This window comes from Lissotriton helveticus, chromosome 5_1 (assembly GCF_964261635.1).
Source record: "Lissotriton helveticus chromosome 5_1, aLisHel1.1, whole genome shotgun sequence".
NCBI lineage: Eukaryota > Metazoa > Chordata > Amphibia > Caudata > Salamandridae > Lissotriton > Lissotriton helveticus.
The window spans coordinates 40,313,973-40,339,630 of record NC_136065.1 but is presented as its reverse complement, the minus strand read 5'-3'; the positions used below and the strand labels follow the sequence as shown (position 1 = coordinate 40,339,630).

Genomic DNA, 25,658 nt, shown 5'->3' with positions numbered 1-25,658 from the left:
GTTCTAGTGGCTGTTTCCACTCATTCTAAATTAGTAGTGCAGAGGATTAAGATGTACGTCTGTTGCAAAGAACATGTCCTTGTGTGTTCAGAGGTTTTTAGGCGAGATTAAAAATGTAAAGGTAACTTTAGCGATTTTTGTTGTAAAGATGCATATGCCGTCCACATGCATCCCACCAACACATACCTTATAACAACACACCACACCATGCCACTGCCCCACGTCACAGCACTAGACACCAGGTTTGCAGTACGGAGCACAGCAGCCACACTGCTGTACAACATAACTTAGAAAAATTGCCAAAGCCATTACCTCTGGCTAAAGACTTATAAGGACCCAAAGGCGAGACCTATTGGATATGCCAGTGCTTGTTTAATTCTGCTGAGACTTTATCATGTTACATGCGTTATTGGTGCATGATTCACACTGCAAACATTGTCTGCCCTTGTTTTTAAAATGTACAAGGAAACGAGATACATAGTTTCAGGTGAGACTTCTGGTTGTCATGGAAACAAGTGAGGGTCATTGTGAAGAAGATTCCTTGGAATGTTGGAGTTTAAACCGTGGGTGGCAGTTGAGGGGGGCTCACTCCAGCCTCTGCTCCGCTCCTTCCCTGTAAGGGGGTGGGAGGGAAGGATGAGGGTCTGAAGCTCCCCGCAGGTCTCACACCAGCCTCAGCTCTGCTCTTTTCCAGAGACCAAAGATCGGGAAGAGCCTCTGTGTGAAGGTGGCCCGCGGGAAGGTGTAGAGAAGCTCCATGGAGTCAGCATTGTACAGGGACAGCCGCCCCCCCTCGTAGTCCAGATACACCCCCAGCTTCAGGAGCTTCTCACGAGGGGTTAGAGGGGTATGAGGGGAGGTGAGAGCCTTGTACTGATCCCCCCACCGCTGCACAGCCCAGAGTCCCCCCTCAGGGGACCATGTGATCCCTCCCTTCCAGTCCACAGACTCTGCTGCGACCCCCACACGCCATCCTTCCCCCACCCGCAGCAGCTGCACCTCCCAGTAATGTCTGCCGGAGGTGAACCCCTCGCTCCCCAGCACACAGCACCAGGAGTAGTGGGTGAATCTCTTGGGGGTGTCCGGCAGGCGCTGTGCTGTGTCTGTCCGTCTCACTCGTCTCCCCCCCTCAGACAGGAGGAGCTGAAGATGAGCCGTGTCAGGATCCAGAGTCACCATCACTGCAGAGAAGAGATTCACAATTAGAGATTTAATGACAAAAAGAAAGGCTGTAATTACTGCTTCTGTTATACATATGATTAATGTACAGCACATCTGGAAGGAGCACGCGGCGCTAGAGACTGCGCGGCACTAGACTGCTCACTACACTAAAGCGCACAGCACTCGACTGCTCACTACACTAAAGCGCACAGCACTAGACTGCTCACTACACTAATGCGCACAGCACTAGACTGCTCACTACACTAAAGCGCACAACACTAGACTGCTCAATACACTAAAGCGCACAGCACTAGACTGCTGACTACACTAAAGCGCACAGCACTACACTGCTCACTACACTAAAGCGCCAGCAGCACTAGACTGCTCACTACACTAAAGAGCGCAGCACTAGACTGCTCACTACACTAAAGCGCCAGCAGCACTAGACTGCTCACTACACTAAAGAGCGCAGCACTAGACTGCTCACTACACTACAGCACGCAGCACTAGACTGCTCACTACATCAAAGCACAAGACACACAACTGCTCACTGCACTAAAAAGCGCAGCACTAGACTGCTCACTACACTAAAGCGCACAGCACTAGACTGCTCACTACACTAATGCACACAGCACTAGACTGCTCACTACACTAAAGCGCACAACACTAGACTGCTCACTACACTAAAAAGCGCAGCACTAGACTGCTCACTACACTAAAGCACGCAGCACTAGACTGCTCACTACACTAAAGCACGCAGCACTAGACTGCTCACTACACTAAAGCACGCAGCACTAGACTGCTCACTACACTAAAGCACGCAGCACTAGACTGCTCACTACACTAAAGCGCACAGTTATAGACTGCTCACTACACTAAAGCACGCAACACTAGACTGCTCACTACACTAAAGAAACACTACAGGGCCTGAGCCATATTATGTCACTGAACTCCACTGCCCTCTAGAATCGCTACAGGGGCTGAGCCAGAATATCTCACTGAACTCCACAGCCCTGTCAGGAACACTAAAGGGGCTGAGCCAGAATATCTCACTGAACTCCACCGTCCTGTAGAAACAATACAGGTGCTGATCCAGAATATCTCACTGAACTCCACCGCCCTGTAGAAACATTCCAGGGCTGGGCCAGAATATCTCACTGAACTCCACCGGCCAGTAGAAACACTACAGGGGCTGAGCCAGAATATCTCACCTATCACCACCGCCCGTAGAAACACTACAGGGGTTGAGACAGAATATCTCACTAAACCCCACCGCCCTGTAGAAACACTACAGGGGATGAGACAGAATATCTCACTTAACTTCACATCCCTGTAGAAACGCTACAGGGCCTGAGCCAGAATATCTCACTGAACTCCACCGTCCTGTCAGAATCCCTACAGGGGCTGAGCCAGAATATCTCATTGAACTCCACCGTCCTGTAGAAACACTACAGGGCCTGAGCCATATTATGTCACTGAACTCCACTGCCCTCTAGAAACGCTACAGGGCCTGAGCCAGAATATCTCACTGAACTCCACGGTCCTGTCAGAAACACTACAGGGGCTGAGCCAGAATATCTCACTGAACTCCACCACCCTGTAGAAACACTACAGGGTCTGATCCAGAATATCTCACTAAACCCCACCGCCCTGTAGAAACACTACAGGGCCTGAGCCAGAATACCTCACTTAACTTCACCGCCCTGTAGAAACACTACAGGGCCTGAGCCAGAATACCTCACTAAACTTCACCGCCCTGTAGAAACACTACAGGGCCTGAGCCATCTTATGTCACTGAACTCCACTGCCCTGTAGAAACACTACAGAGGCAGAGCCAGAATATCTCACTGAACTTGACTGCCCTGTCAAACACTACAGGGGCTGAGCCAGAATATCTCACTGAACTCCACCGCCCTGTAGAAACACTACAGGGGCCAGGCCAGGATATCTCACTGAACTCCTCCACCCTGTAGGAAAACTACAGGGGCTGAGCCAGAATATCTCACTGCCACCACCCTGTCAGAAACAATACAGGGTCTGATCCAGAATATCTCACTGAATTCCACCACCCTGTAGGAACACCACAGGGGCTGATCCAGAATATCTCACTGAATTCCACCGTCCTGTCAGAAACACTACAGGGGCTGATCCAGACCAGAATATGTCACTGAATTCCACCACCCTGTAAAAAAACTACAGGGGCTGAGCCAGAATATCTCACTGAACTCCACCACCCTGACAAACACAATAGGGGCTGAGCAAGAATATCTCACTGAACTCCACCGCCCTGTAGAAACACTACAGGGGCTGAGCCAGAATATCTCACTGCACTCCACCACCCTGACAAACACAACAGGGGCTGAGCAAGAATATCTCACTGAACTCCACCGGCCTGTAGAAACACTAGAGGAGCTGATACAGAATATCTCACTGAACCCCACCGCCCTGTAGAAGCACTTCAGGGGCTGAGCCAGAATATCTCACTGAACTCCACCGTCCTGTCAGAAACACTACAGGGGCTGGGCCAGAATATCTCACTGAACTTCAGCGTCCAGTCATAAACACTACAAGGGATGAGCCATAATATCTCACTGAACGCCAACGTCCTGTCAAAAACACTACAGGGGCTGAGCCAGAATATCTCACTGAACTCTAGAGGCCTGTAGAAACACTACAGGGGCTGAGCAAGGATATCTCACTGAACTCCACCGTCCTGTATAAACACTACAGGGGTTGAGCCAGAATATCTCACTGAACTCCACCACCCTATCAAAAACACTACAGGGGCTGAGCCAGACTATCTCACTGAACTCCACTGCCCTGTAGAAACATTACTGGGGCTGAGCCAAAATATCTCACTGAACTCCACTGCCCTGTAGGAACACTACAGGGGCTGAGCCAGAATATCTCACTGAACTCCACCGCCCTGTCAGAAACACTACAGGGGCTGAGCCAGAATGTCTCACTGAATTCCACCATCCAGTACAAACACTACAGGGTCTGAGCCAGAATATCTCACTGAACTCCACCACCCTGTAGAAACACTACAGGGGCTGAGCCAGAATATCTCACTGAACTCCACCGCCCTGTCAGAAACACTACAGGGGCTGAGCCAGAATGTCTCACTGAACTTCCCCGTCCTGTCAAACACTACAAGGGCTGATCCAGAATATCTCACTGAATTCCACCGCCCTGTAGAAACACTACAGGGTCTGAGCCAGAATATCTCACTGAGCTCCACCACCCTGTAGAAACACAACAGGGGCTGACCAGAATATCTCACTGAACTCCACCGCCCTGTAGAAACACTACAGGGGCTGGGCCAGAATATCTCACTGAACTCCAGCGTCCTGTCATTAAAACTACAGGGGCTGAACCAGAATATCTCAAGGAACTCCACCGGCCTGTAGAAACACTACAGGGGCTGAGCCAGGATATCTCACTGAACTCCACCGCCCTGAAGAAACACTACAGGGGATGAGCCAGGATATCTCACCCAACTCCACTGCCCTGTAGAAACACTACAGGGGCTGGGCCAGAATATCTCACTGAACTCCACCGTCCTGTCAGAAACACTACAGGGGCTGATCCAGAATATCTCAATGAATTCCACCACCCTGTAGAAACACTACAGGGTCTGATCCAGAATATCTCACTGAATTCCACCACCCTGTAGGAAAACTACAGGGGCTGATCCAGAATATCTCACTGAATTCTCCCACCCTGTAGAAACACTACACCTGAACTCCACCACCCTGTAGAAACACTACAGGGCCTTAGCCGGAATATCTCACTGAACTCCACTGCCCTGTAGAAACACTGCAGGGGCTGAGCCAAAATATCTCACTGAACTCCACCGCCCTGTAGGAACACTACAGGGGTTGAGCCAGAATATCTCACTGAACTCCACCATCCTGACAAACACTACAGGGGCTGAGTCAGAATATCTCACTGAACTCCGCCACCCTCTCAGAAACCCTACTGGGGCTGAGCCAGAATATCTCACATATCACCACCGCCCTGTAGAAACACTACAGGGGCTGAGCCAGAATATATCACTAAACCCCACCGCCCTGTATAAACACTACAGGGGCTGAGCCAGGATATCTCATTGAACTCCACCGTCCTGAAGAAACACTACAGGGCCTGAGCCATATTATCTCACTGAACTCCACTGCCCTGTAGAAACACTACAGGGGCTGAGCCAGGATATCTCATTGAACTCCACCGTCCTGAAGAAACACTACAGGGCCTGAGCCATATTATGTCACTTAACTCCACTGCCCTGTAGAAACACTATAGGGGCAGAGCCAGAATATCTCACTGAACTCCACCGCCCTGTCAGAAACACTACAGGGTCTGAGCCAGAATATCTCACTGAACTCCACCGCCCTGTAGAAACACTACAGAGGCTTGTGGAAAATGACAATGTATATGTACATAAGCGGCGTTCATTTGTGTTCACCATACCCCTCGCTGTAAGCAGAACGAATACCGCGAAGCATTGACCGCATCATCCCGCCAGCATAGGCCCACGCACGTACACGACAGCCATTTTAGACACCAAGGCCTCTCTGCCCACTCCCGATAGCCAGCGTCTCTCTCTCCCCCCTCACTCCCCAGCCTCGCAAGCATCCCCGACAGCCCCCGGTCTCTCATGCATAGGCCATAAAACCCTCTCCCTCTGCGCGACCCTGCTCTAAAAGTGACACCCCGCCTGACCGACACCCCCTGCATTCCTCCCAGGAACACCCTTCCCCTCTTCTGATGACCCCCCCCCGGCTACGCCTGGCCTCCCGACCCGGTCCCAAGTCACAAAACAAAGCCTCATGGATGTACCCCCCCCCCTGGCCCCGCATAGCAAAGCGTGATACACCAACTGAAGTGCCCGATCTTATCGCCTGCCCAACCTTAGATCTGACCACCCCCTCTTGCCCTCGTGTCCTGTTGGAATGTCCGGCTGCAAGATTACAATCACATGTTACATTTGGGAGGGGAAACGACATCCGAACGACTGGTATGGGAATAGGCCTGAGGCTGGGATTCCAAACACGCCTTTTCGTACTTCAAAGTGCCTTTATTGCAATAAGGAATGTTTGTACATCATAAACCTGTGTATAAAAGACGGAGCCTCAGAGAAACTTGTTAGAGCACCTCTTGAAGACATTGTGCGCATGTCCGAAATGACAGGCTCTCCTCATGAGAAATAAAAATCTGTTCTTGCACTCCCGCTTCCAGCGCCCGTCTCTTTATTTGGCAACTATTCAAGATGGGAACTAAGAGGCGTCTTGTGCCAGCAGCCTGGGCATCGGTTGTAATCTGGGCTGTTTTTCCACAATTGGCGTCCCAACGCGGGGCCCATCAGCGACATAAGGTCCGGTAAGAGAGGTCCAGACAATGGGGTGAACATCTGAACGATTGGAGTATACCTGCCTTGAGAGGGCCCTCGTCCGGCTGCCGATTGAATGAACTTCACCGATTCCGAACGGACCTCTCTCAAGCGACCTACTGTCCTGACTGGGATCCCACAGGAATGCTGCGGTAAAAACATGGAGTAAGAGAACGATCGGGCGCTGGAAAGGGAAGGCGAAGAACTGTCCACACGGTCCGGTCCGGGTAAGGTTAAGTAGGACGTCTTCACGTCTGATAATCGGCATTGAAATACTGGTATTGTTCATTGATTGGTTCATGTAGCCTTGGTTGCTACTTGAAGTATTGGTTCTCTTTGAGACATTCTCTGTTTGCAAACAGCGACGAATAGGAACGTTCCTCTCTCTTTGCAAATAGTGAAGGATAGGTAATGCGGACTTTTGTCCCCCGTTGTAATCCGTCATGCCTATTTTTCTCCCCACTGATTGATTGATTGCTCTGTTGCTCTTTGAGACATTCGCTGTCTACAAACGGGGAAGAATAGGAATATTCTGTCTCCCTTTGCAGATAGTGAAGGGTAGGTAATGCAGACTTTTGTCCCCATTGTAATCCGTCATGCCTATCTTTCTCCCCACTGATTGTTTGTTATCGATTTTTATCGATTATCGTTCTTGAGATATTCCCTGTCTACAAACAGAGAAGAATAGGAATATTCTGTCTCCCTTTGCAGATAGCGAAGGATAGGTAATGCGGACTTTTGTCCCCCGTTGTAATCCGTCATGCCTGTTTTTCTCCCCACTGATTGATCGATTGTCTGGACATTTATTGTTCAAGGAATAGTTCTTTTGAGGTATTCTCTGTTTGCAAATAACGTGGAATAGAAATATTCTGTCCAGTCTTTGCAAGTAGTGAAGGGTAGGTAATGCGGACCTTTGTCCCCCGTTGTAATCTGTCATGCCTATCTACTCCCCACTGATTGGTAAACTAGTTCCACCCGGACCACTTATTAGAGGTAGATCATCTGGCTCAACCGGAGGGCGCCCCTAATAAAAAGGACATACGTAAAATACGAAGTAATGACCGTATCCTGTTAACAGAAACTTTAGCACGAAACGCACTAGAAAAGGAAGGAAAAAGAAATCGAGCAAAATCAGTAGGCCACTGATGAGTTTTTTTTTACTTCGCTAGAAATAAGAAACGTTAGAAATAGCCCGCAATAAGAAACATGAAAGTGGTGAGAGAAGCCAAGCTTGACTTCACGGCAGCCACAAGGTAGCTAGGCTCCACCGCCCCTCACTGCTCCAAACATGTCTGTCCCACCGCCCGCCACGCCCAATAACGGTAACATAATATAGATACAAGTCAGCAGACGCCTACCCCCATTCCGGAAGCTCCGGAAGTGCAACAGGTCCACGGTTACGCCCATCCGGAAGACGAGGCCTCGACACGTGCGTGGCCGGCCCGGCTGGCCGCCATCGACCGGAGAGGTCGTGGGGTGGATGGCCCGGAATGTACTGGTCTTCCCATCCTCTTCTTCTGGCACCTTGCAGGCCACGGGGGGGATGTCTTGTTTATGCCCCCGACCCCCCCCCTCTCCCATCGCCTGGTCCGGCCATCACGAATGTCAGCGGCCGGAGAGGTCGTGGGGGGATGGCCGGAAATGTACTGGTCTTTCCATTCTCCTCTTCTGGCGCCTTGCAGGCCACGGGAAGGGGATGTCTTGCTTATGCCTCCGACCCCCCCCTCTCTCATCGCCTGGTCCGGCCATCACGAAAGTCAGCTCCGGGAGACGGCGTGGGGTGCACTGGGAGGGAGAGGCGGCGCGGACGAGCCTCTCCCACCTCCCCAGGTGGAGGTCCCTCAGCTGCACCCCCAACGCTCCACTCACCCGACAAGGGTTTGTCCACTGTTGCGGTGCAACACCACGCCCGACAGGCTGGAGTCCGTCTGCCCTTACGATCCAGCGACTGCCGGTTGCCGCGGAACTCATAACATGGCGGTCGACTCTGCAAGATTGGGCCTGGCGTGCAAAGATGGCCTGGTCGCTTGTCAGCTAGAAAATGAGTCCCCGTCCAGAAGCGTTCTCCCCAGCTTTGAAGATTCTACGAGAACCGCGGGGGCCCCCGACTCCCGCGGGCCCCCCGATGGGGAATGACTGCCATGATTGCCCGCGGAACGACCAAGACGTAGCCGCGAGACGTTGGCGCTCTCATGCTGGCGCCAGCCTCAGTTTGAATGACCAAAATCCTGCAGACTACCAATTTGATCGGTTCCGGTGGAACACCAGTATGACCCGGTAGAAAAGATTGTTGCCTCCCTCCCCCCTTTGACTGATGGTTCTTATCGGTGGCCCCTTCTGTTGCCCTTTAACGAAACTTTTGGACTGCCGAAAGAGGCTCTGGTCCAACCACGAGTTAGTGGAGACATTTTGACTATACTTGGACCTGCCTGACCGCACCCAAAATGGCGCCGATGCAAATGAAACTCGCAACTCCCTGTTGTGTTCCGGTTGCTCAGCCGTGATATCATGAGATATGTATGCAGTTTTTTTTAAGCGCATGGCGGGAGGGGATGGGTACTGATTGAACATTCGGACAATGAATTGATATTAAGTTCTGACGCGTCATTGATTACCGCATTATTGAAAGTTCGAATTTTCGACACTTATGGTACTTGCCCACAATGAATTTTCGATATGATTTTATTGCACTTGTCGCACCTTTAGGAAATCAACGGTCACCGACTCCGTTACGTTTTCCTCAAATAAATATCCCCTCATGTACAGTTCCAGTCTGCACCGTGGCCGGCCCACGTGGTTGTAGGCCCGTATTTGTGCGCCAACATTTTCAAATAAAGGTTTTTTGAAAAGCAAACATAGTTGTAGCGCTTAGATTGGTAAGTTTCGAATAAATGGCCACTGTTTCCGATATAAGTAAAATACAGGTGAAATGAAGCAACTCGATTACTTAAAGGTTAAAAAGCAAAGTACACAGAAATATTGCAAATGTGAATGGTCCAGGTTTGTTGTGTGTGTGTTTTTTTTATATTTTTGTGCAACGTAAAGCGATCGATAAAGGTCCTGATATTTAGCCTTTACTTTATGTGCCACATGTATCAGGGAAGTTGTTTCAGATGCCCCTAAGCCACTCCGAAGGAATGCCACCTAGCCCCTCTAGTTTCCGTGCCTGATGAACAAAAATGACCCTGTACCACTGTAGACCATCCCTCCTCCTCGAAGGAGAGCACGAGTTCACCCCCACTTTACACTGACTGCCCTTTGTTTTTGACCCTTCCCTACACACGATCCATAATACCACCCTTGGGCGATCTATGCAATATACAGTCCATCAATGATTATCTCTCCCGCACTACCGGTCCCTCTGGGCTTAAAACGCCGAGATGAAAGGGACTGCATCCCGCGGAGATAGGTCGAGTATGTGGTAAGTAAAAGCATTTTCGGGTTTATGCGCGCTGATGTGTTTTAAAACGCTGCCCCCACCCCTTCTTTTTCCCTTCTTTTCTGCAGGTCACATCGGAACGTCGACTAAAGTATGGAGAAGACCTAAGCAACACGCCATGGTTCCGCACGGAAAAATTGCATATTGTCTATGGGGACTGCCCCTGAGAACGTGACGAATTTGTGTGATATGAATGCACGTGTGGATGCCCTGATGTGTATAGCTCGACTGAATACACGTTGCACCCGTTTGGATTGATAAGAGAAATGTTTTATGTATGACTTAAGTGATGATCGAACGGCCGATGGAATGGGGAAAAGGGGTCTGAACACGGTGCCTATACACGACGAACAAACAAAGATATAGCACTCCCTTACTTAGAAACGACTGTCTCTCTCTCTCTCTCTCTGAACCCAGCGACTGGGAGGGTGGCCTGAAGCAGAAACTTGACGGGTTATTGCAGTATGACAAAATATGACTCCAACCGGCACCCCAAATAATGCAACCAAGAACGACGTGCACCCATGAGTAAATTCATACGATAACTAAATAGGGAAAGGTTCAGGAATATTCCGGGGTGAGGTTTACCCGAGTACACTCCTCCTGGAAGACTAGGAATATTGTCAATGTTTAAGATTTACCACCTCCTTCTTGCACCCTCATAGACATGAAATTCAAAGCTGCCCCATTGTTCTCCCGACTGACACCCTCCGTTGCCTCAGCCTGGATACCCATTCGCTAAAAATGACTCGAAGATCCCACCGTGAGTATTAGCCCGACCAGGTTAGTTCCCGAACAATTGACAAAGGTGTAAGTATTTGCAACCGAGGCCACCAGCAAAGGCAGCCAGATGAATTAAGTAGGATACTAAGGATGCGCAGCATGCAGGAAGAAATCTTTTTGGCCAAGTACTGTTCTATGTTTTGTCTTGGATTTTTGTATACAATACATGTACTATTCCCTCCCGCCTGAATTCATGTGTACGTAATGTATGGATCTACGTCGTCCCTCAGCCTGTGTTTCTATATAACTTGACCCCTGTTGTTCTGTGTTGTGTGCGCACTAAATGGCCTATTATTGTACACGTTTTCTCTCTCTCCATGTCGTACGTGTACCGAATAGTTCGTTTAAAATGCGGACGACTCTCTCTCTCTCTGAGAGTCCCCCTGTTCCCTCTTCCTTTGTGTGGTAACGTTGTGCCCCGCCGGCACAAGCTTAATTGGTTTTTGAACACAAAGGTGTTCGGCAAAATTGACAGCAACTAAAACAATTGTAATTTGCCATATTACTACCTCACCTTTCTGTAAAATGATGGAACTTGAATTGGCTAAGAAGGAAAGGACAGGTAAGACGACTGATGTCCCCTAATATGGCCTTTTTATAAGGGGACTATATGTCAGTGGCCTTCTGTTCTCAGTCCGTTAGAAACACAATACCCAATGCCCAGATTGCCCCACCTCTCTGCACCCAAGTACGGATGTCCAAAGCGTCCTCGTTTCTCCTGATTGACCCCAGCTCCATATCCCGAAGTATAACTGATGACCCTGATTAACCGTTGCTCCCCGAGAAAATAATGTTTAGCCTCTGTTCCTCTCTCATGATGATAGAAGACTGCCAGGGCTTGGGTTAGAAAGACGAGTCTCTACCGTAGGATCCGGTTTCGAGTTTGATGGAATACGCAGTTGATAAGAGTCTGACTTCTCTCCATATACGTCATGAATGAACGCCAAATAGACTTAGTACAAACTCAGTAGAAATGCCCGCATACATACTCCATAGTGATAACTTCTGACTGTGACCGATGAACGTATCCCCAACTACTTAAGATTGGGGGCGGAATTGAAATGTATAAATGTCTTCTCCTGCCAGTTCTCTAAAGCTTGTTTTGTACCCATTCAAAGATACACAATCACCGGAGGAGAGGGGCCGGACGTGACGCACAGCCTAGCCGCAGATCATGAAGCACATGTGACCTCGACCAAAGGTGGAGCCGCAGAGCAACGAGACGCGGGACGAGGCACCACTCTCAAACACGGGAAATGAAAGGATGGAGGGCTGCTTTGAAGCCCTCTGCTTGCTGACCCACGCGTGCCAGAAGTCCCTGCCCCTTTTAGCCCGATTGATGGGCTTGCCTGCTCGTTATCCTTTGCTCCCTTGGTTTGTCTCAAAGATCTGATCCCACCCCGCCCTCTCTTCCCTCGATTATCCGACAACCCCCCCTTTTTTTCACATGGATTTTGACTCAGAGAAGAACAGCATTTAGGTAGAATAGGGTTTGCCACGGAAGGAGAAAGAAATGCAGGTGCCCAGCATGAGGCACCCTTGAAAAGATTAGTTAGAAAACAGGACTGTGGGCTAACAGCAGAGGACAGATTGCACCCTGCAACGTGTAAGGATTGATCCGAGCTGGACCTATAGCTCCACCGCCGGTGCTCAACAGCGCCAACGGAAGAAGAAGAACTACTAGAGCCTACCAGTGATGGCTCGCTGCTAAAAAGACACTGTGGCGAAGACCCCCCCCCTTTTCCGAACTTTCTACCCCCCCCCCCCTCTGACTACTTGCTTGTATTGAACTGAATTCCTCCCTCAACCACTTTGTATTGCTTTCAAAATGTTTCATCGGTCACTTTTAACTGTACATTGATACCGCCGGAGAGAGAGTCAGAACATGGTTCCATAATGTGCAGGAACATTTCCTTGATTGACTCCGACTGAGTTGTATACCGATCTCTAGACTCGTATATATATATATCGACAAATGTAAATTCATATGTATTGCACCTCGTCTATCGCATCGACTGCACATGGTTATATGCAATTCGCCAGTATTGACAACGCTATTTCATTGACCACACATGGCTATATGTACACCCCGTCAGTTATGATAAACACGGAAATGAACTAACTTATGTTAAAAAGCGGCGACTGTGGAAAATGACAATGTATATGTACATAAGCGGCGTTCATTTGTGTTCACCATACCCCTCGCTGTAAGCAGAACGAATACCGCGAAGCATTGACCGCATCATCCCGCCAGCATAGGCCCATGCACGCACGTACACGACAGCCATTTTAGACACCAAGGCCTCTCTGCCCACTCCCGATAGCCAGCGTCTCTCTCTCCCCCCTCACTCCCCAGCCTCGCAAGCATCCCCGACAGCCCCCGTTCTCTCATGCATAGGCCATAAAACCCTCTCCCTCTGCGCGACCCTGCTCTAAAAGTGACACCCCGCCTGACCGACACCCCCTGCATTCCTCCCAGGAACACCCTTCCCCTCTTCTGATGACCCCCCTCCGGCTACGCCTGGCCTCCCGACCCGGTCCCAAGTCACAAAACAAAGCCTCATGGATGTACCCCCCCTGGCCCCGCATAGCAAAGCGTGATACACCAACCGAAGTGCCCGATCTTATCGCCTGCCCAACCTTAGATCTGACCACCCCCTCTTGCCCTCGTGTCCTGTTGGAATGTCCGGCTGCAAGATTACAATCACATGTTACATTTGGGAGGGGAAACGACATCCGAACGACTGGTATGGGAATAGGCCTGAAGCTGGGATTCCAAACACGCCTTTTCGTACTTCAAAGTGCCTTTATTGCAATAAGGAATGTTTGTACATCATAAACCTGTGTATAAAAGACGGAGCCTCAGAGAAACTTGTTAGAGCACCTCTTGAAGACATTGTGCGCGTGTCCGAAATGACAGGCTCTCCTCATGAGAAATAAAAATCTGTTCTTGCACTCCCGCTTCCAGCGCCCGTCTCTTTATTTGGTAACTATTCAAGATGGGAACTAAGAGGCGTCTTGTGCAAGCAGCCTGGGCATCGGTTGTAATCTGGGCTGTTTTTCCACAGGCTGAACCAGAATATCTCACTGAACTCAACTGCCCTGTCAAACACTACAGGGGCTGAGCCAGAATATCTTACTAAACTCCACCGTCCTGCAGAAACACAACAGGGCCTTAGCCGGAATATCTCACTGAACTCCACCGCCCTGTAGAAACACTACAGGGGCTGAGCCAGAATATCTCACTGAACTCCACCGCCCTGTCGGACACCCTACAGGGCCTTAGCCGGAATATCTCACTGAACTCCACCGCCCTGTAGGAATACTACAGGGGTTGAGCCAGAATATCTCACTGAACTCCACCATCCTGACAAACACTACAGGGGCTGAGTCAGAATATCTCACTGAACTCCGCCACCCTCTCAGAAACACTACAGGGGCTGAGCCAGAATATATCACTAAACCCCACCGCCCTGTAGAAACACTACAGGGGCTGAGCCATATTATGTCACTGAACTCCACTGCCCTGTAGAAACACTACAGGGCCTTAGCCGGAATATCTCACTGAACTCCACCGCCCTGTCAGAAACACTACAGGGGCTGAGCCAGAATATCTCACTGAACTCCACCGTCCTGTCAGAAACACTACAGGGGCTGATCCAGAATATCTCACTGAACTCCACTGCCCTGTAGAAACACTACAGAGGCTGAGCCAGAATATCTCACTGAACTCCACCGCCCTGTAGAAAGACTACAGGGGCTGAGCCAGGATATCTCACTGAACTCCACCGCCCTGTAGAAATACTACAGGGGCTGGGCCAGAATATCTCACTGAACTCCTCCGCCCTGTAGAAACACTAGAGGTGCGGAGCCAGAATATCTCACTGTACTCCAACGTCCTGTAGAAACACTACAGGGGCTGACCAGAATATCTCACTGAACCCCACCACCCTGTATGAACGCTACTGGGGCTGACCCAGAATATCTCACTGAACTCCACCGCCCTGTCAGATACACTACAGAGGCTCAGCCAGAATATCTCACTAAACCCCACCACCCTGTAGAAACACTACAGGGGCTGAGCCATAATATCTCACTAAACACCACCACCGTGTAGAAACACTACAGAGGCTCAGCCAGAATATCTCACTGAACTCCACCGTCCTGTGGAAACACTACAGGGCCTGACCAGAATATCTCACTTAACTTAACTGCGCTGTCAGGAACACTACAGGGGCTGAGCCAGAATATGTCACTGAACTCCACCGCCCTGTAGAAACACTACAGTGGCTGAGCCATAATATCTCACTAAACACCACCACCCTGTAGGAACACTACATGGGCTGAGCCAGAATATCTCCCTGAACTCCATCGTCTTGTCAGAAAAACTACAGGGGCTGAGGCAGAATATCTCACTGAACTCCACCGCCCCTGTCAGAAACAATACAGGGTCTGAGCCAGAATATGTCACTGAACTCCACCACCCTGTCAAACACTAAAGGGTCTGAGCTAGGATATCTCACTGAACTACACCGCCCTGTAGAAACACTACAGGGGCTGAGACAGAGTATCTCCCTGAACTCCACCCCCCTGTAGAAACACTACAGGGGCTGAGCCAGAGTATCTCACTGAACACCAGCGCCCTGTAGAAACACTACAGGGGCTGACCCAAAATATCTCACTGAACTCCATCACCATGTCAAACACTATAGGGGCTGAGCCAGAATATCTCACTGAACTCCACCCTCCTGTAGAAACACTACAGGGGCTGATCCAGAATATCTCACTGAACTTCACCGTCCTGTAGAAACACTACAGGGGCTGAGCCAGAATATCTCACTTAACTTCACCGCGCTGTAGAAACACTACAGGGGCTGAGCCAGGATATCTCACTGAACTCCACCGTCCTGTCAGAAACACTACAGGGGTTGACCAGAATATCTCACTGAACTCCACCGTCCTGTCAGAAACACTACAGGGGTTGACCAGAATATCTCACTGAACTCCACTACCTGTAGAAACACTATAAGGGTTGAGCTAGAATATCTCACTGAACTCCACCGTCCTGTAGAAACACAACAGGGGCTGAGCCAGAATATCTCACTTAACTTCACCGCGCTGTCACGAACATTACAGGGGCTGAACCAGAATATCTCACTGAACTCCAACACCTTGTTCCGAAGCCACAGTCCAAAGATTTCTATTTCCAGTTTTTTGTCAACACTAATTTGAAAAAAAAAATGATGTTTCTTCCCAACTGGTATTCAAAGCGACACAGTATTACCACATGCAGCATAACCACATGCAGTATAGCCATTTGCAGCATAACCACATACAGTATTACCACAAGCAGGATTACCACAAGCAGGATTAGCACAAGCAGGATTACCACAAGCAGGATTACCACAAGCAGGATTACCACAAGCAGGATTACCACAAGCAGGATTATCACAAGCACTATTACCACATGCACTATTACCACATGCACTATTACCACATGCACTATTACCACATGCACTATTACCACATGCACTATAACGACAGGAAATATTACCACATGCAGTATTACCACATACATGATTACCACATGCACTATTATAACATGCAGTATTACCACATGCAGGATTACCACATGCAGGATTATCACATGCACTATTACCACATGCACTATTACCACATGCACTAATACCACATGCAGTATTACCACATGCAGTATTACCACATGCAGTATTTCCACATGCAGTATTTCCACATGCAGTATTTCCACATGCAGTATTTCCACATGCAGTATTTCCACATGCAGTATTACCACAGGCAGTATTACCACAGGCAGTATTACCACAGGCAGTATTACCACAGGCAGTATTACCACAGGCAGTATTACCACATGCAGTATTACCACATGCAGTATTACAACATGCAGTTCCACTCAACCAGATATTACAGGCGACACATTCTACTTTGGCTGAAATTACAGAAATTGTAGCAGGAAAATGACAAATAGTGTTCAGGAATTATCTGCAGAAATCAGTGCAGCAGTACTCTATTGTTGTCTTGTGTTGTGTGTGTTTTGTGCATGGCATGAGGGCATATGTGCGTGATGTGACAGGCCTAACTGTGAGTGCATTGTGTGAGTGTAGACTGTGAGGGAAAATCCTATTAACTGTGTCTGTGCAAGAGGTCAGTGTAGGTGCATGCGCAAGGTCAGTGTAAGTGCCTACATGCTACGTCAGTGTAGATGCATGCGCTAGGCCACTGTAGATGCATGTGTTATGTCTGTGTAGGTGCATGCACTAGGTCAGTGTAGATGCATGTGCTAGGTCAATGTAGGGGGGTCACAATCGAGGTCAGAGTAGGTTCATGAACTAGATCAGTGTAGGTCCATGTGCTAGGTTAGTGTAGGTGCATGTGCTAGGTCAGTGTAGGTTTACGCACTAGATCAGTGTAGGTCATTGTCGATGCATGCGCTAGGTCAGTGTACAGATATGTCCTAGGTCAGTGTAGGTGCATGTGCTAGGTAAGTGCAGGCGCATACACTAGGTTAGTGTAGATGTATGCACTAGGTCATTGTAGGTTTATGCACTAGGCCAGAGTAGATGCATGCGCTGGGTCAGTGTAGGGTCACAATCGAGGTCAGAGAAGGTTCATGAAATAGATCAGTGTAGGTTCATGTGTTAGGTCAGTTTAGGTGTATGTGCTAGGTCATTGGCGATGCATGCGCTAGGTCAGTGTAGGTGCATGTGCTAGGTTAGTGTGAGTGCATGCATTAAGTAAGTGCAGGTGCATGCCCTAGCTCACTGTAGATGCATGCGTTGGGTCCCTGTAGATGCATGTGCTAGGTCCCTGTTGCTGCTAAAACTCTGGAAAATAGAATGTGTTGTGTGGTAAATACAAAATTCTGAGGTAATTTTCCATTCGATTGTCCCAGAATACTGCAGTAACTGAGTTACTCGCAGTTGTCAAGCCTAGCAGTATCATAACCGTATCATCGTTCAACACGGTCTCCCACCAGATCCTGCTCAGGAGATTGGACTCAGAGGACCTGCTCTTCAGTGGATGACGAGCTTCCTGTCCTCCATTTCTCAGACCATCAGTTCAGGCCCTTTTCGGTCAAAGACAATGAAACTGACCAACGGAGTTCCCCAGGGCTCATGTTTAAGCCCCACTTTATTCAACATCTATGTTGCTCCCTTGGCCAACCCCTCCGGGCCTGTGGCTTTACGCCTATTTCATCTGCATTGTTGACAACACACAGCTCCTCTTATTTAATAAATCCACCCCCTTTGTTCAGGGAAGATGGAGATTATGCTCTGCGGAGAGGCATCTATGCTGTGGACACCAGACTGGTGGCCGGTAGCCCTCGGCACCCCCCTGCCCCTAAGGTCCTTGTTAAAAACCTGGTTATTCGCCTAGACCGGGCCTTGACCATGAAGGAGCGTGCCGCTTATACTGCCGGCGCCTGCTTCTATGTGCTGGGTTTGTTAGGGCGAGTTTTTCCTTTTCTCCCAGATGCTACTCGTAAACCCCTCATTCAGACAATGGTAGTAAGCCACTTAGACTACTGCAAAGCTCGCCCGGTCTCCGCCCATGAGTCCTCGCTTAACAGATTGCAGGTGGTTCAGAACACCGCAGCGCGCCTTGTCTCGAATGCCCCCCAGAAAACTGCCTCCCTTCCTCTCCTTCAACAGCATCATTGGCTTCCAGTGCGCAAGCGGGTTAAATTCTAAATCTGCTGCACCGTCCACAAGGCCTTGTATAACAATGGCCCCCTCTACATCGCCGAGAAACGTAATCATTATGTCCCTTCTAGAACCCTCCGGTCAAGAACCAAATCGCTTCTCTTGGTCCCACGGATCAGCAAATCAAGGTTAGGCGGGAAATCCTTTTCCTACCTCGCTCCAATTTATTGGAATCAACTCCCCATTTACCTCAGACAATGTCCTGACTATCTCTGATTTAGAAAGCTTCTTAAGACTGCTCTGTTCTGATAATGCTCGTCAGCCTGTCCAGCAGCACGGTTCAAAGCGCAGAGATACCCCTTTGGGGGTGATTTAGGCGCTATATAAAACCCATAAATAAATAAACTAATTAATGTGAGGTGTGAAATTACCGCATCTGAATTTCCGATAAACTTAGCATGAATGTCCAAGGGGAAGATTGATTTAAACAAAGGAAATGCTGCAGCACATATACAGAATGGAGATTAGTAGAAATCTAGAAAAATCTTGAAAATACAAAGTTTAGGGACAACTCACGTAACTGTCCCCTGGTGTGAGTGCACGTTTCCATTAAATACCATACAATACCATACCATACCATACCATATCGCCATCCTATTCGATCCATTACCAGCATACCAAACCATCCCATACCACTATACCATACTATACAATGATCTCACCCTATAGTACACCCACCATACCATCATAACATTCCATTCCATACCAGTCCACACCATCCCGTCCAATCCAATCCAATCCCATCCCACCATAACATCCCATAACATACCATACATACCATACCATTCCGTAGCACACCACACCATACCATAGCATACCACACCACAGCACGCCACACCAAAGCCCATCACACCACACCATACCAGGGTATACCATACCACACCACCCCATACCATAGCCCACCAGACTACACCATACCATAGTACACCACACCCTACATACCATCCCATCCAACCCCATCCCACCATAACATCCCATAACATCCCATACCGAAGCACACCACACTATAACATAATGCCATCCCATGCCATGCATTACCACCATACCAAACCATCCCATACCACTATACCATATTATACCATGATCTCACCCTATAGTACACCCACCATACCATCATAACATTCCATACCATACCAGTCCACACTATCCTATCTGATCCCATCCCACCATAACATCCCACAACATACCATTTTGTAGCACACCACACCATACCACCCCACACAACACTAAACCACACCATACCATAGCCCACAACACCATACCATAGCACACCACACCATTTCGTAGCACACCACACCATACCATACCATAGCACACCAGACCATACCATACCAAAGCACACCACATCATACCATTGCCCACCTCACTATACCATATCACACCATACCATTGTATGCCACACCATACCACACCACACCATCCCATGCCATACCACACCAAACCATACCATAGCCCACCATCCCATACCATATCACACAATACAATACCATACCACACCACACCATACCATATCATTTTCATGAACAGTAATATTCAGAGCTAATCATCGCAATGATATTTACCTTTATAACTCTTCACCGCCTCTGGCTTCTGAATCTTCACATTATTACACCTGTAATAACACATACATCATCTTTGTATTAAAGAGCAATGACAGCTCCAGGAACAAAGGATGAACATCACATAAGACCTGTATTTGAAATAAGATTCATTATTAAGAGCAGCACCTGCGGACTAGTGCTCAGTGTGAGTTACTGTTCATACCCTACTGTCAAAGCTCTAACGATACCCAAAAGTACCTTCAATATCTTCTGATAGGAAGTGGGTGTTCTAAGACAAATAGCTCAGTGATATCAGTGCGCTTCTTGTGAGGCCACGGAGTGCCTCAGCGTGGGTCTTCTAGGAGCGTCCGTTGGATCAGTGAAAGGGGGGCTGACTAACAGGTTGCATCTGCTCCTGGTGGAGTCTCGTGTATGTACTTAAAAATTCACAGAAAAACCATAGGTTTCAGGCACGTTATAGTTAGAAGGACATTTCATTCGTACAAAACCATATAAATTCCGGCGTTATAGTTAGTTCAGCTAACTATAACTGGCACCCCCGCAATGCACTTCTGATGACATCACATTACATCATTCATGACATGGTCAGTGACATCACTGATGACATATCAAATGATATCACTGATTACATCATCCACGTGAAAATCTGATACATCTCCTCACACCCTAATGTAACCTTTCATACACCCACTCTAAAATATACACTACCATTTTCGAAACCCTACACACACCATTACCAGTTACTACATACACACTGACTGGTTTACAGGTCTACACACACATTCAGTCATTCACCCATAGAGTCACTCATACATGCAGTCACTCATCAATACAACACTATGATACGCACTCATACAGCTACACAGACGCTCACACACCACCACTCACCTGGAGTTACTCACACATCTAGTCAGTCATGCAAAGAATCAATCACACTCCCATTTACTCACCTTAAATTAAATACACACCAACTCACTTATTCATACAGAAACTAATCCATACTTACTCTCTTCTACAATCACTCATACAAGTACACATTCATCCATAAACCCACTGTCACAATCACTTACTCTGTGAACTGAAGATATTCCCCTGAATGAGAATGATTAGGAGAAGCCAAAAAGGGGTCAAGGGAAAAACAATACGACAATACAAATATATATGAAGAATTTTACAATTTATTGAAACATACAAATGTTAAAAGGAGAGTGGTCCCAAAGATTGGAGTCCACTCAGCAAAAATAAAACAATAAAAGGGAAGTTTCAATTTCGGCCAGCAAGATTGAATCACAAAGACAGAAAAAACAGTAAGACATCAAATTTGTACAATACTTATTGTATATTCTGACTCTATTGTATACACCTAAGCTATATGTACTATGATACAATATATCAGCGAAGATGTCGAGATCCTGAATTATACTGTGTGTAGCGTTGACGCGTTTCGGTGGTTTTCCAAATTACTGTCCACCTTTATCAAGACACCTTTTGGTTTCTGTCGTGGTGTAGGGGTCTATATAATTGTCCTTGAAGTCCGTGTGTTTAAGTTATATTTCTATATTATTCAATTTTTGAAAGCCAATTCTGTTGAGTTGTTTCTCTGGATAATATATCCAATTTCATACTCCTGTAAGTAAGGTACCTAGGCATATGATGAGTTCAGAGTTGTTGTGCCTAAAATCTGTATTACTGGTCGTCTTTACATAGTTAAAATCCAGAGGCGCCTAAGTCTTGTCCTTGCAGGATTAGATTCCGTTTCTCTAATGTTCCGCTAAGGACTGCTCACTTCTCTGGGTATATTCAATATTAAAATTGTAGAACCAGCGGCATTAGCACCATGTCCTCGTGTTATGTGGTTCTGTTGTTTTACGATGGACTGCCTGCTTCTCTGGTTCTGCGGGACGACCAGTAATACAGATTTTGGAAAACCACCGAAACGCGTCAACGCTACACACAGTATAATTCAGGATCTCGACATCTTCGTTGACATATTGTATCATAGTACATATAGCTTAGGTGTATACAATAGAGTCCGAATATACAATAAGTATTGTACAAATTGTATGTCTTACTGTTTTTTCTGTCTTTGTGATTCAATCTTGCTGGCCGAAATTGAAACTTCCCTTTTATCGTTTTATTTTTGCTGAGTGGACTCCATTCTTTGGGACCTCTCTCCTTTTAACATTTGTATGTTTCAATAAATTGTAAGAATTCTTCATATATATTTGTATTGTGGTATTGTTTTTCCCTTGACCCCTTTTTGGCTTCTCCTAATCATTCTCATTCAGGGGAATATCTTCAGTTCACTGGTTAGACAACCCTATTTCCCTTGATGTTTAGTTAAGGGGTACCTCTCATATTTACCCCCACAATCACTTACTCTCACATATACTTATTTAAATACACCATTACTGAAATATACTGTCTTTTACCTATGTAGTTACTCGCACATTTACCACTAAGTCATCCATTCACTCACAACACACCCATACACTCACTCACCCACCCATACAGCTGTTTCCTTATACAGTCTTGAACCCATATACCCATTGTATTAGCCACTCAAACATCTCTGCAGAGTCACAAACTTCCCACCCACACATACACTGAGGAACCCATACAAATACTCAGGTAACCAAACAATAACGGATATAAACATTCATGTAGCTACTCATCAACGCATACACACACTTACACACCAAATTACACACTGATACAAAGATTCGCACTGTTTAGTCACTAACCCATGCATTCAGTAACACATGTTTAATCGCTCACTCATACAGTCACTCGCACACCCACAAAATCATCCATACAGACACTCATACACCCATTAATTTCTCGGTACACCTTGGAATTTATTTAGATAAAGCATATTTAAACTTTACAGAAGCACACAGTCACTGGAAGATGTCATCAGTAATGTCATGAATGATGTAATATGTGATGTCATCAGCAGTGCATTGTGGGGGTGCGAGTTATAGTTAGCTGAACTAACTATAACGCTGGAATTTATATGGTTTTGTACGAATGAAATGTCTTAACTATAACGTGCCTGAAACCTATGGTTTTTTCAGTGAATTTCAAAGGTTTTAGAAATGCTAATTTCTAACTATAACGTGCCTGAAACCTATGTTTTTTTCAGTGAATTCCAAAGGTTTTTGAACTAACTATAACGTGCCTGAGTTTAGTGTACCTGAATCCTACAACAAATACTATAAAATACCGAGCCAAAGTAAGGGCCTGTCTGGATTTATGTGTGAGGTTAATATTTTTGTTTCACATATTGTGGACATATTTTTTTTAGATGTTTTAAAAAGCGCTACACATTTCCAGAAAACTTCAGAGCACTTCACTTTGCTCCCTTAACCATATTCCCTACTCAGTTATTTGCAATTATTAATGTATAAATTTGCCTCTATTTGTACATGAATTTAGTAATTGTGTTACCTAGACTTTTAACTTATTTGTTTATTACATGTTTATATTTCGGAGAATTTTATTAAGAAAGTTATAGATTCAGCAACAATATAAAAAAATTAAAATTGAAAAAAGGCCATGGTGTTACAGGCATGTGTAACAGATGTGAAATGAAAAGTTTTATAAAACAAACAGTACCCATTTGCCAGATAATTCTAGTTTCGGTGCTCACCAGATACAAAGGCGATACATGAATCTGCATTAAAAATGCTTTGTTTTTTTCCAATCCAAAATTATTATTTCTATAAATGTGTGGGTGCCGTAACGGTGAAAATATTTACACATATTGCACAATCTGATGAAACACGCACCTTAGCTATATGTTGACATACACCCGCTCCCGCGCACCGCCGCACCTAACACCCCCGGACACCTTTCGCTGACACTGACAATATGTTTCTGGTACCTTTCCGCAGGGCTTTGCTTTGGGCCCGCAGGGCAAAGAGCATGTCTGTGCTGGGCGAAGCCCATGTCTGTGCAGGGCGAAGCCCATGTCTGTGCAGGGCGAAGAGCATGTCTGTGCAGGGCGAAGAGCATGTCTGTGCAGGGCGAAGAGCATGTCTGTGCAGGGCGAAGAGCATGTCTGTGCAGGGCGAAGAGCATGTCTGTGCAGGGCGAAGAGCATGTCTGTGGAGGGCGAAGAGCATGTCTGTGCTGGGTGAGCCCTTGGGGGCGTTCGGCTCCTTGAGGGCGTCCATCACGCATTGCTTCCCCCGCTCTGCCTGCCTCTCCCAGGTGGGGTTCAGGCCTCGGTCCTCCAGTCCAGTCCAACCGAGGCCTGGCTCTAAGGAGGCTGGCGGCACAGGCAGGGTTTCAGGTCCCTGTGGAGGGCGCAGGCAGGGAGGCTGGCGGCACAGGCAGGGTTTCAGGCCCCTGTGGAGGGCGCAGGGAGGGAGGCAGGTGGCACAGGTGGGGTTTCAGGTCCCTGTGGAGGGCGCAGGCAGGGAGGCGGCGCGCCGGAGAGCGGGAGGTGGTGGGAGGAGGCGCGGAGCAGGCACAGCGGGTGGGAGTAGCTGTGGGGAATGAGGGCTTCACGCTGCACAGAGAGCAGGCTCATGGGTAGGGTCTGCCTGGGATCAGGTACCGGTGAGGGTTGCAGGCAGCAGGCAGAGCAGTGTGAAGTAACCCTGAAAATAGGATTTTTACAGGGAGCAGGCAGGGTTACTGCAGGCATGCTTGAACCAGGCATGTATGTACTAGATGGGAGTGATCCAGAGGGCAGGGAGTCCACAGGAAGCAGGTAGGTGCGCTGCTGAGATGCTGGGAACAGGCAAGTCTGAAGGGGAGTGATCCTGAGTGCAGGGTGTTCACAGGGAGCAGGCAAGGATGCTAGAAACAGGCAGGACTGGAAGGAAGTGACCCTGAGTACATGGTGTTCACAGGGAGAAGGCACCGACAGTGCGGGGAGGCTGGACACAGGCAGGTATGGAGGAGACTTTTCTCGTGCCGGCTGTTCACAGAGAGCAGGCAGGGTCATGCGGGGTAGCTGGAAGCAGGCAAGCAAGGAGGAGTTTGTTCTTATGTAGGCTGTTCACAGGTAGCAGGCTAGGGTGCTGCGGGGATGCTGGAATCAGGCAGGTATGGTATGAGGAAACTGTTTTAGTGCAGGCTGTTCACAGGGGGCAGGCAGGGGTAATTAGTTTGGCTGTCCGGAACACGGACTCCCCCTGAGTACAAGAAGAAAGGGACCCTCAATCTTGTTACATATGTTAAGGCACCCCGGGGCGCATGTGTCCCGTACAGAAGCAGGAAGTCACGAGAGCTCACCAAGTGAAAGTGACGTGAAGTGCACGCGCCAGCGTGAAACACAGCGCCAAGAGACAGTTCTGTGCTGCAGAGAGTAACAGTAGCGATAACACGATCTGTGTATTGTAGCTGTGTTTACATCTGTATAGCGCTTCATAAGCTTGACAACGCTCCGAAGCTTTTCGAGAAGGGGTAACACGCTACTCTGGTATTCACCTGGATGGAAATGTGTAGGTGGCCTTGTGTGTGAGGATCTGAGCTGGTAGAATGCAATAACAACAACACCACAACCGACGATACCAACAACACCACAACTGACGACAACAATAACAACAACAACAACTACAGTAATAATAATG

General features: G+C 47.8%; 1 protein-coding gene across 1 annotated transcript in view; it reads right to left on the bottom strand.

The window, feature by feature from the left end:
• Nucleotides 1-366: 366 nt before the first annotated feature.
• The window catches only part of LOC144752932 (E3 ubiquitin-protein ligase TRIM39-like), a 331,687-nt gene continuing 306,395 nt past the window's right edge, over nucleotides 367-25,658 (bottom strand). Inside the window, exons 5-6 of the mRNA XM_078640749.1 lie at nucleotides 20,074-20,123; nucleotides 367-1,181 (exon numbers count right to left, since the gene is read on the bottom strand). Of these exons, the coding sequence (XP_078496875.1) occupies nucleotides 664-1,181; nucleotides 20,074-20,123 (568 nt within the window). The 3' untranslated portion in view covers nucleotides 367-663. The remainder of the gene's footprint in view (nucleotides 1,182-20,073; nucleotides 20,124-25,658) is intronic.